This window comes from Chionomys nivalis, chromosome 19 (assembly GCF_950005125.1).
Source record: "Chionomys nivalis chromosome 19, mChiNiv1.1, whole genome shotgun sequence".
Taxonomy (NCBI): domain Eukaryota; kingdom Metazoa; phylum Chordata; class Mammalia; order Rodentia; family Cricetidae; genus Chionomys; species Chionomys nivalis.
Window position 1 is genome coordinate 23,307,414 of NC_080104.1, and position 12,364 is coordinate 23,319,777.

Genomic DNA, 12,364 nt, shown 5'->3' on the forward strand with positions numbered 1-12,364 from the left:
AGCTTGAAGAACCTTAATGCAATGTTCTCAATTCTAAGAAACATCTCTCTTCTCTTGCCAAGTAACACTCACTTACAAAGACTTTGTATTAATTCATATACATAACTAGAAATTTATCAATAGCTTGGCAATAGTGACAAATGCCTTTAATCCCAGCACTCAGGCAGCAGAAGCAGGAAGATTTCTGTGAGCTTGAGGACAACTAGAGATACACAGAGAATCCCTGTCTCAAAAAACAAACAAACAAACAAACAAACAAACAACAGAAATAATACCAAAACAGAAAATTATATAGATACTTTATATTGAACATATAAATGGTATAGAGCATCTACTATTCATAAGCTGAAAAATTTAACTGTAGTTTCTCCCATTTTAAAGAAATAAATCTATTCATTCCTCATTGATGGTCTGAAATAAGTCATGTGTTCTTCCAGCAGGCAAATCCTATTTTAGAGAATTTGTGTATGTATTACACGAGTTCATTTTTTAAAAATTTGTTTGTTTGCCAAGGTAGCATTTAAACTTCACCCAATCTCAACTATAGACTTTAATGCTTCTGCATGCTATAATGTAAAGACTACCATCTATGAAACTAGATCATCTCTTCCTGACGCTAAGCCGTGTCCTTGACTCCTTTGCAGACGATCCCACTTTTCTATGGTCTTAGATAAGCATAGATGTGCTATTCCTGTAAATCTCACTTTTCTGCCATTATAGCACACAGACTTTTGTGTTTGACTCAATTCACAGTACATTTTTGAAATTCAGATCACAAATCAGCTATACTATAATTTATGGATTCAACAATTCAATAAGCTAACTTGTATCACTTTTGGTAATTCAGCATTTGTAGGTATTCATGGGTGGCTATTAGGAATAATTGTGATGTATCCTTTGTGTGGATATATATTTTAATGCCTTGGGCAAGTCCCTTGGAACAGCTTGTTTATGTTGTTAATGTATGAGTCGCTCTGTTTTCTGCAGTGGCTGCATTGTTGGTGTTCTTGAATTGTGATAAGGTGAAGTAACATCAGATCCTTCTCTTTAGAGGTAACTTTTCTATTTATGCTATTTGATGCACATTTTCATCACCAGTGAATGCTAGACTCTTCTATAACAGAGGAAGAAGGGATATACTCTATATAGGATACTATATTAACCTTTTTATCACACATTTAGTATTGCATATAATGAATTCTGAAAAATTCTTAAACACCCAAGAAGGCATCCAGTGTGGTAGAAAGTAGTATGGGAAGAAAAAAGAAAACAAAAACAAAACCATACCATTAGTATATCTTATGTTCCTATTGGGAAAAGTGATTGCAAACAGAAAGAGCTGGTTAATTATTCCGTTTCATTGAACATATTGATTAAAGGCAAACTGCATTTGAAAGGCTATAAAACCAAGTGATAACAATTCAAGATTTCCCTTTGCCAATTGTGGTTTCTTTGTGGGTAGATGTTACCATGGGTTCTGGTGAGAATTAATGAAAACTGAAATCTGCAAGAGCATCAGGTGAGCGAACACCTTAGAATGGATTCTGGAGGACCATGTGTTTCACTGCCAGAGAGCAACGCTGCATGATTCCCATAGGAGAGTTCCTCAGGCCTGAGCTTGCAGATGCAAGTTCATCCTCAGGTCAGCCCAAGCTGTGTGAGCTCTTATTTAGTTTCTTGGAAATAAAATATGGATGGGTTCATCAAACTCCTTTACTCTTGTTCTACTTAGAATAATTCTTCCCGTTACTGACAGAACACAAAGCACAACAGTCCTTACATTTATGTTAGTTTTTTTTATACAATCAAGATGTATTTGAATCATTTTCAATCTATGTAAACAACTAAGCTACTGAAAAAATGGGTATTTAATGTAGGAGTTTGATATCTTTGGCAAGATGTTCCTGAATTCTCTTTGTGTTTGAGAATGCAGATGATGAGCCATGGCAAATAAAGCCATGATGACCTTTGTACAGAGCATTAGCTGAGTTGGGTTCCTCAGTAACTCGGGGCATGGTCTGCTGAAAGGGTCCTAGAAAAGGGTGTCTGTGTTAAAACTTTGATACAGTGTGAGTAATATAGCATATTTGAATTTATTTGAAAAATTGTGTGTGTCAAGCTACGTGTATGAGCATATCTGTCTCATATGTGTGACTATCCGTGTGCTCTACGCATCACACAGGAATATGCACAGGTTGATTTTATCATCCAGCAGACTTATATGCTTCCTTCCAGAAGGCTGAAGTCCAGGGAGAGCAAGAATGACTACTAACATTTACATATTTTGTTTTCATTGCGTCTGGTAGATGCTTATCCTCAAAACATGTTTGGATATTTTGTAAATAGCACATTCAAAAGAAAACAATCTTTTTACTATGTTTATTTAGACTGTAATGTCAATATCATAGTACGATGCCTAGTAAAGAAAAAATGAGCAGATTACATTATGTAGTGTCTCCTTTTTAAAAATGTATACATTGTGCAAAGTTGACTTTAATTTATTCCATCAATTTATTATAATTTGCATAAGTGAATAGCTGGCTTCTGATGTGCTACATCAGGCTTTGTGATCTCCTAATGCTTCCTGGCCAGTTGCACAGTGGTATACATTGCTAAGAAAGCATATCTTACAGCCAAATGGATTTCATGACTAAAGTAATAAAGTCCTTCCCTGTCCTTGAGATTCTCACTGGTATTTACTCAAAGGAGAGTCAACTTATTCCTACAGACAGCAAAAGTGTGATTAATTCTTCGTGCAGATGTACGTAAAAGACATTTTCAATATTCTATGCACATGCTGAAAATAAAAGGAGGGAAAACATGCCAAAAGGTACCAAAAGTAAGCAGTCTTGGCCATATTAATTCCAGAACAAGTAGATGTAAGGTTGAAAACTATCATAGAAACAAGAAAAACATTAAACAGAGACAAAATAGTTGATTCCCTAGTAAGAGAGTAACCATGGACACAAATGCTCCTTGAAGTAGAGGATGCAAGGACACAATGCAAATGCTGACAGAATTAAAGGGAGAAGTAGACAGTGACTCAGTAATCTGAACTTTCATACCCCACTTCAATAATGACCAAATAAAGACAAAAACGTGCAATAATAAATGAGCAATACTGAAGACCAACTGTTCCTAACAGGCATGGAACACTCAATGCAACTTCAGAAGATCACAGATTTTTTTCTGAGCATTCTCCATGAGACTATACAACTGGTCATAATAACATTATACCAACATTAAACTGAAAATCAATTGCAAAACAAGACATGCAAATATGTAGGAAATTAATGCACATTCAAACTGCTAGTGATTAAGGAAGAATCACAAGAGATACTAGAAAATTATTTAAGGTGAATAAAAGTAAAACATAAACCAAACTTATAAGATACAGTAAGAACAATACTAAGAGGTAAATTTAGAATAGTAAACATAAAAGAAGAAAGACATCAAGTTAAAAAAAAACACAAAAATTTATACCTGGAGGAATTTTTTGAAATGTCAATAGGAACTAAAACTGAAAACATAAAAATCAACAAAACTATGAGATATATTCTATTATATCAACACAACCTACAATCTCTTAACTGAATATATTTTAAATTAAAATGGTCTCTAATAATAAAATTCAGAAATGAAGGAGGAAATATTTCATCTGGCAGCAGAAGAAATGAAGATCACAATTTCTATGAGCCATTACTTCTGTGCCAACAAATAATATACCCTGTACAAAATAGGTCAATTCTTGGATATGTGTAGTCTTCCAAGACTAAATCATGAAGAAATTATTATTGGCAAAGATATTTGGTTATAGATCTATATAAGTACAATGAAATATATATATATGTACAAATATGTGGAATAGTATATTATATGTACATTTATTCATGTATACATACTATATGTATACAATGTACCCATAAAATATATTGCAGAAAATATGAAACTAGTAAGAAGTTTTCATTAGAAATGATAATCTTTAAATATTTTCAGCTGAGAAATCTCAAGGTCAGATGACTACACTGGAGAATTCTTGGAACATTTTTTAAAAAGCCAACTACAATCCTTACACTCTTCCATAAAATCGAAGTAGATTAAAAGAGCAGTTCCTCAGTTTTTCAAGATAGAAAACCTAGAGCCCTGCTATACCACAGGTGGACATAGTTAGCTACAATGTCAGAGATTTAAAACATTTATGATGGAAATTTTCATGTTTTTTTTTACCACAAAATTTAATGTAGTGTGATAGAAAATCAGGTGAAGAGAACAGCAAAATAGATCACACAGGCAAAGTATAGCCCAAAATAATATGAAAAAACATTAGCTGTTTATTGACAATTATCAAAATTTCTAGTCATTGTTAATTTTTACACTTATTATTCATGTCCATTTAAAAATGAAGACTTTTATAATGACTTTAATTAATACCCCTAATTTGGACAAACCAAAACACAATAGAAAACTTGGCATGCTGGTATTCATACAGGACTTCATCAGGATAAGATAAATATATTTGCTTTTAAAATTACAACCAGGGAAGCCAGGCAGCGGTGACACATGCCTTTAATCCCAGTACTGGGGAGGCAGAGATAGGCAGATCTCTGTGAATTTGAGGCCAGCCTGGTCTACAAGAGGTAGTTCCAGGACAGCTAGGGCTGTTGCACACAGGAATCCTGTCTTGAAAAACCAAAAAAGAAAAAAAAAAAGGAAAGAAAAAAAGAAAAAGAAAAAAATGAGCTGGAGAGATGGATTAGCAGTTAGAATCACTGGGCCACTGGGCGCTCTCGCAGAAAGTTCAATTCAAGCACCCAGGTGGTGGCTCACAACTCCAGTTCCAGTGCATTAAAAGTCCCCTTCTGCAAGCAACATGCACACATATAGTGCACAGCCATGCATGCATGCCAAACACCCATGCACATAAAATATGATAAAATAAGTGACTCTACAAACACTAATTAAGTTAAAATCAGATGATAGGTGGCTTGCTTAGAAGTTACAAATTAGAAACTCAGTTGTGGAAGTTATAGTCTTGGTGAAGTGGGTGAGGTGATAGACTTGATTTCAAGTTTGTAACAGATACAGAATTTAGATTTTCAAAAATGCTAATGATCCAGGATGTATGTTATGTTTTAACAGGCATGGCTAAATGAAGCTGAGACTTTTATGCATAATGCAGTAATACATTATTTTACACAACCAGTCATGTCAATTTGGTACCAAGGATAAATTTAAGACCACATGTCTCTATGATGGAACAAAGAAAGACTCAAAATCTCATAAAATGAAAACATTTCTTTGCACCCTGAGAATAAAGTATGATGGTTCATAGTTTAGGACTGGAAACTGTGGAGTTTTCATTCCTGAGGAAGCTGACAGTTCAAGCTCTTTTCTGAATTCTTCAGAGTAGTAAAAGTGATCATCTTTGTTTCTTTTATTTCTACTAATATTTTGATAATTTTCTCTTCCTGTTTAGTTTCTTAAGCATACAATGTGCCGCTAGCATTTATGTCTGCACGCCAGAAGAGGGCACCAGATCCCATTATAGATGGTTCTGAGCCACCATGTGGTTGCTGGTAACTGAACTCAGGTCCTCTGGAAGAGCACTCAATGCTCTGAGCCATCTCTCCAGATTCTCTTCCCATTTGTGTTTAATTTCTTTTCTCAAAGATAATTGTCTATGATTTCTGAGAACATTGTAGCTCTTTATTCTTCTGTATTTTTTCTCTTGTATTTTATTTATTTCACGTAGAAAATTTTAACATTTGATTTTACTGTTTTATTCTTTTATTAAATGATGTTGTATGTGTCTGTCTACATGTGGGTTTGTGCACACAAGTGCAGACCTTTCAGAGACCGAAAGAAGGCAACCAGTCCCGGATCTTGAGTTATGATAGCTATGAGCCACCAGGCTTCAGTGCAGGAATCAGTCTCCAGTCCTGAAAAGAGTGGCATGTGATCTTAACTGCTGAGACATCCACCAGCCCTTTTTTAGCATTTTAATACTGCAATGCAATTTAATAAAATTGTAATAAAATAACATTAATAAAATTTAATAAAAAAGAACTTAATAAAATTCTAGTTAGACTCCTTTTGTTATTTCACATGTTAATATAAACATTAAAATGCATTAAATACATGCTTTCATTTCCCTATGTCTTACCACTCTTCACATACTCAGGAGTCATGGTTTCCTCAAAAAACTTGGAGCCCGATCAATTAAATGATTGTTTACAACTCTTTGTAGAATCCGTGGCTTGATGTATGCTGGATAGACTATTGTTTTTTCTCAGACATAGTTTTCTTAAGATAAATTTTTAGAAGTAGAGTGGCAACATCAAGGAAATAATATTTCTTAGTTTCTTGGCCTTGCCAACTTGGTCTCTAAAATAATGTAACAGCATGATATAAACTTTCTACAGCAGTTTCTGAGCTAGCCAGGCCATAGACACGAAATTTTGGATGTTAGTAGGGTCTATGCACAGCTTATCAGCTCCTCAATTGACCCTGTAGTCTAGGTTGACAGATTTAACCTTCCAGCCTCCCAGAAAGGGGGCAAGAAATGGAAAATCTAGGCCTTGGTCATGCCAACCCAGATTGTTACCAGCAGGGCAACCCAAGATTGCCCACCTGCAGTCCTCTCCTGGGACACACAAGAGAAAAGAAACATGCATATTTTGTGACTCAGAGCTGTGCTATGTGGCCCAGAGTGTCTTCAAACTTTCAATCCTCCTGCCCTTGTCTGTTGTAAGATAGAATTATAGTACTGAACCACTACACCTAGATGGGTTGTCTAACAACTTTTAGCTATAAGAAATTGTCTCAAAAAAGGATGAGAGTAGGGTGCAAAAACCAGCACCTATATAATATAGACTCAATTGGAGCATACTTCCTTTACTTGAAGGAACCATTCAACCTGTCTCAATTTTAAATTTTAGTTGTGGAAAAAAAGGTTTTATTCATTGTGTGTATGTGTTTGGGTATGTGTGTGTGCGTGCGTGTGTGTGTGTGTGTGTGTGACAGAGAGAGAGAGAGAGAGAGAGAGAGAGAGAGAGAGAGAGAGAGAGAGAGAGAGAAGGGAGAGAGAGAATGCCACAGCATCTACGCAGAGGTCTAAGGACAGCTTTCAGGTATCCCTCCTCTTCTTCCCGTCACAGTTCAAACTCAGGTCATCAGGACTGCTTCCAGGCTGAGCCATTTCACTAGCTGTGAAATTTCTCAATTTTAAAAAGGGAGACAGTCCAGCAGCAAAACAAAAATCATAGACAGAAGAAGAGTGGAGTGCACATTAAGGCAAGTGGGAAAAAAAAAACTATATAAATTTAAAAAATAACATGCAAATTTAATCTATGTTCTAAGATGAAGGAAACATTCTTAATGATGTTTATTTGAAACATTATAGCTCACCATCTTTCATAATTCCTAGTTTTGTTAGAAAATAATTATACCAAATTACAAAATTCTGAGATTGTAACAGTTCATTTTACATATCTGAAAAAATTTTCAAACGTGGAATAACAGCACTGTGAGTGCTTAGTGGATATATTTCAGACATTAAATAACTAAAAATGAAAACAAAACACTAGCATTTTTCCATTCAAAGAGCACTTAAGCAGATGTCTCATCCCAAGCTTTCTACGAACTTCATTTCTGGATAACGATTGACACAAAGTGTCTCCTACAGTCACTTACTGATAACTACAAGTAATGCTTAGCATCTAAACACTTCTACTCAACATAACTGTATGGATTTAGGAGGAAAAGGAGATGTTTCAATATTGTTTACATGTGTAATGTTCTAACAGAATAATTGGTATACTGATCATTTAAAAACATAAAAACTTTGTGGAGAGAACATCCCAAATCCTTTCTTCCAGTCATTTTTAAGTATGCAGTCTTTATTATAATCTACAGTCAATCAATTGTACAGAAAAACACATTATCTCTTTCTCTATCTGCCTGTGACTTTGCACTTGTCATTTACTTCCAACTCTTACACAAAGGTAACTAAGGCCTTCAGTCTACAGAAAATATAGTTACCCATTTACTTCCAACTCTTACACAAAGGTAACTAAGGCCTTCAGTCTACAGAAAATATAGTTACCGTCTACAATAAAGAAGAATGTTTGAAGTTGAAAAGAAACTTTAAAATCAACTCCCATATTTTACATATAAAAGCACAGTAACTTGCCCCAGGGCCTAGCTGAATCCATCTGGTTTACAAGTGGGTTAGGATAGAACAGCCAGCCTTCCAGATGAATCTCTGTTCCATTCACTTAATAACTTATGGACTCCATTTATACATCATAAGAAACAACTGTCTTTGCCACAACTTAAAAAAAATTTTGAACCATAATTTTTTTCTTTTGCAAAAAGGGCACATCCCTAGACAAATTTCCAATTTTCTTGACTATATTGATTTCTGAAACGGAACAATGTCTCTTCCTCATTGTATATGAGATAATATTTAATTATATTATTAAGAACAGGATTAACCATGCAACTCTGTTGGCCCTTTTAGGAATGAAATGATCATAACAATCAAGGAATTAATCCCTCTAGTCTCTTATGTTGGATATTTATTTTGTATTCCCTATAGATCTCAGCAGCAACGAGTAAAAGCATCATCCGTGAAGGGTTTCTATTTAAAATTGAGCTGAAGACAGATGAAGTAAATTACTGAGCAACTAGAGAAGCTTTGGAAGCTTTTTAAAATTCTCAAGCTTTTAAAAACAAGTCACCTGTTAGTGTCTAGATGAGAATTCTTCAGTGATAAATGTGATAAAATGATCTCTCTTTGTAATAAGAATCTAACTTTTTTTCTGGGCACTTTAAACCTTGAGAAACATTGCTTTTTTTGACTTTTACAGGCCTGTTTTTTTTTAACTGTAGCTATACATACAAAGCCAGTTGAAAGGTTTAGAATAAACTTACTAGTTTCAAAATATTTTTTTTAACATAGCACAACCCAACTAAATCTACCCAAATGAGCAAGTCCAAATTCAATCCAGAGAAGGGTCTCTGTGGTTGGGAGAGACTACACATCAATCATGACCCACCACCTACATTAGTAATGAGCAGAGAGAATGTCTGCAAAGAATAATAACCTGTGTCTGCTATCACGTTAGGAGGCCATTTTTGGCTGGCTTAAACTCTAATTGTTTTTATTTATTAGACTGTTTGCTATGCCTCTGATAAAACTGTACACATTATTCATATGTTATCCTCACAAAAAACATAAGGCTTTATTTATGAGGGTATGCGGGGAGAGCTCAAAGTAACTATGGCTGTGTTAACCAAAATAAAACTTGGTCTCCATCCTTGGGCATGAGGTGCTGTCAGGAAGTAAGTCACCCTGAGTAATAAGATCACTATGCAAATAGATGCAAATGATATTCTCTGTGCAATTTAATAAAGTGGGTGAGACACTAGAACACAGGGGTGAATGTTGGTGGAATTATTAATTGAACTTTTTTTAATATCTGAGGGAAAAAATAGATGGATTTCTTCCAAAAATAGTCTCGGATCGAGAAGCATTTTTTCTTAATGCAGGTGTAATTGAAATTTTATTTTGAAGCAAACTGAGATCTTGTGCAAATGAAGAACAAGACCATGTTTCCCCATGACCATAATTCTCTAATTTCCTCTAATGCAGACAAAAGCATCATTAAATACAAAGAAAAGGAGAAGACAGACGAATTTTACAATGACCCATTCTCTTAGAGGGTGGTAAGGCTTTTTTTTTTTTTATTCTTTACTTTCTGATTTTCAGGCAAGTCATGATTAGTTACAAAGAGTAGTGGGGCTTTAATCAGATACCAAAATTGTCTTGGTAGTTGTTTTGAAGTACATAATCTGCTAACAACCTATTCATTAAAGTGCTCTTTTCTATTTTCTTTGAGAAGCCCTTTGTAAAGCTATCTTGACTATTTCAGAGAATGAACTATAATCACATTTAAAACAAATTACAAAGATTACAACAGCTCAGTCCTTTGTAGCTTACCTCAAAGTGGGTAAAATGAGGTCTAAGTTTTTATATAGGACTGCTCCAAGAACGAATACAGATGACTCATCCAATTCTAGAAAGAATAAAGTGAAAAATTATTAGTAAAACCACAGAAAAACACAACCATAAAAACTTTGATCCATTAATCACTAGCTCATTTCAATACTTGTTCAAGGGCAAAGATAAGACGGGTAGCAGAAATTCATTCAGTGTTAGTTGTGCCTACAGTAAGTTAGCCCCATCACCTTGCCCATGTAGTTGTAGACAATAGTGTTTGTGATGGTTTTGAATCATTATCCATTTTTTTCTGACAAAGCCAAGATTCGAACCTTGTTCCAGTCCATTAAAAGCTTTTCAATTCCCAATGACATTAGGGGAAATAGTCATACATCATTAGGATTATGTTCAGGATCACCAAAGTGAGACTTAAGACCAGAGTGCCTCTTTTGAAGTTAATATTAGAAGGCACTTGAGACATTAATAGAAGTTAGTCCTTCCTTACACATGTTACTTTCGCCAAAACAGTAACTGCAAATAAAAGTGCATTTAAAGTTAAGACATAAACAAGCAACAAAAAGTGACTTTGAATAGAAAATGCAATCACATTTCCACATCTAAAGCTAAAGTGCTTTATTTTGGGCTGAAACTGTTAGTAGAGAAATATGAGCACACCAAGCTCAGGTCAATAGTTTGTGGTTCTATTTTCTCCACTTTAATAAATCCCTCTGTAAGTAAATCTGTTGATTTAAAGGCCAAGGACAAGTGCTTACATTTACAAAATTAGTTTACAAACATGTTTGTAAAGGATTCAATATTATGTGATATATGAAGATATATATATATAATTTAGTGACCTGGTCAGAAATGTTTGGTTCACAGCTTATATTATTCCTCACAATTACCTTTTGATGACACAGGAGTAAAAATGCTTTTTGGGATAACGACTCGATCTTCTGAATTTCTTGCCCAGTCCACCATTCCTTTCCGACCCTTCATCGGGAAGTTGATGTCTGTTAGGACAGAGGCTGCAGGAAGCTTCTGAATACTAGCCACTATTTGGAAAAGAAAGAAGACTGTCAACAAAACTTATTCTTAATATCACTGAAATCAATTCATCAAATAAATTCTGAGTATACTCATAATTGAGATTTGAGGTAAAATGCAGTTAGCAGAGCATGAAAACACATGTATTTATTAGAGATTATTATTATTTCAGGGTGGGAATTCTTTCATTTCCCACTAGGTTTCTTTGGTTTTGATTTGGAATCAGACGATGATGGTCAAAGGTGCTGTGAGTATCCTAAGGCGACAAAAGCCATAGCCACACTGCTTGTTCACACCAGTTCCCTACGGCAACTCTTCAAAGCCCGCATTTCCATTAAAAGTTCATACCTATCTGGTAGGCTGAAGTATTTAAATTAGCTTGGCTTCAGAGCATGTCTTCTTTATGTAATTGTCAGAACGATCTGGTTATGATTTAGGTGGACCCCATAAAGACATGGACAACAAAACATGCATATTACTGAGACAAAGCATTGTCATAATCCAAGTGATGCGCCATGGTACCAATAATGATACCAACCACAAAGGCAACTTCATACACAGAAATATAAGATACATCGGTCTCAATATAACCTTAAGACTTTTGCCCTAAAATTGCAAGAAATATATATAAATATGTATAAATATATATTCATATTGGGAATTGTGTTTTTACTACTAGAAATACAAGTTTAAAAAATAATTTTGATTTATTTACTTTTATTCTATGTGTGTGGGTATTTTCCTGCATGTATATCTGGATACCATGTGGGTATAGTGCATGCAGAGGTCTGGAGAGGGCATTGGATCCCCTAGGGCTATAGTGATGGGTGGCTGTCAGTCATCAGGTGGGTGTTGACAAATGAACCCAGGCCCTGTGGTAGAGCAGTCAGTGGTCTTAATCACTGAGCTATCTTCAACCCTTAGAAATACATATTTTAATACATGTTGATAGAAATAGAAGTGATAGCTTTTTAGAAATCTAAGTGTATTTATTTTATGTAATAGTAGCATTTACATTTACAGTACATGGACCTATATTTACAATAATGTATATAATAAGGTTTAAGATGATAACTACTTAAGCACTCATATAGTATATACATTTTACAATTAAGAAATATAATTTGCAAATATTATGTAGGCCTATGCATGTTCTACATGAACACTTCAAGTGTCCCATGGAAAATATAAGTGGAGAGATGATGGGAAAATTATAAAAGTTAGCACAACTGGACAGCTAAAGTAAAAACCATTAGGCGCTTCCTAAGTGGATTTTATTCTAGAGGAACTTGTAATTTAAAACAAGAGAGGATG

The 12,364-nt window shown here is 34.7% G+C and overlaps 1 protein-coding gene across 5 annotated transcripts in view; it reads right to left on the reverse strand.

The window, feature by feature from the left end:
- Positions 1–12,364, reverse strand: part of Adgrb3 (adhesion G protein-coupled receptor B3) — a 721,645-nt gene that overhangs the window by 325,891 nt on the left and 383,390 nt on the right. For all 5 annotated transcript variants that reach the window (XM_057752036.1, XM_057752035.1, XM_057752037.1 and 2 more), the window contains 2 exons: positions 10,909–11,058; positions 10,004–10,079 (listed from right to left, as the gene is read on the reverse strand). In XM_057752036.1, coding sequence (XP_057608019.1) covers positions 10,004–10,079; positions 10,909–11,058 — 226 coding nt within the window. The remainder of the gene's footprint in view (positions 1–10,003; positions 10,080–10,908; positions 11,059–12,364) is intronic.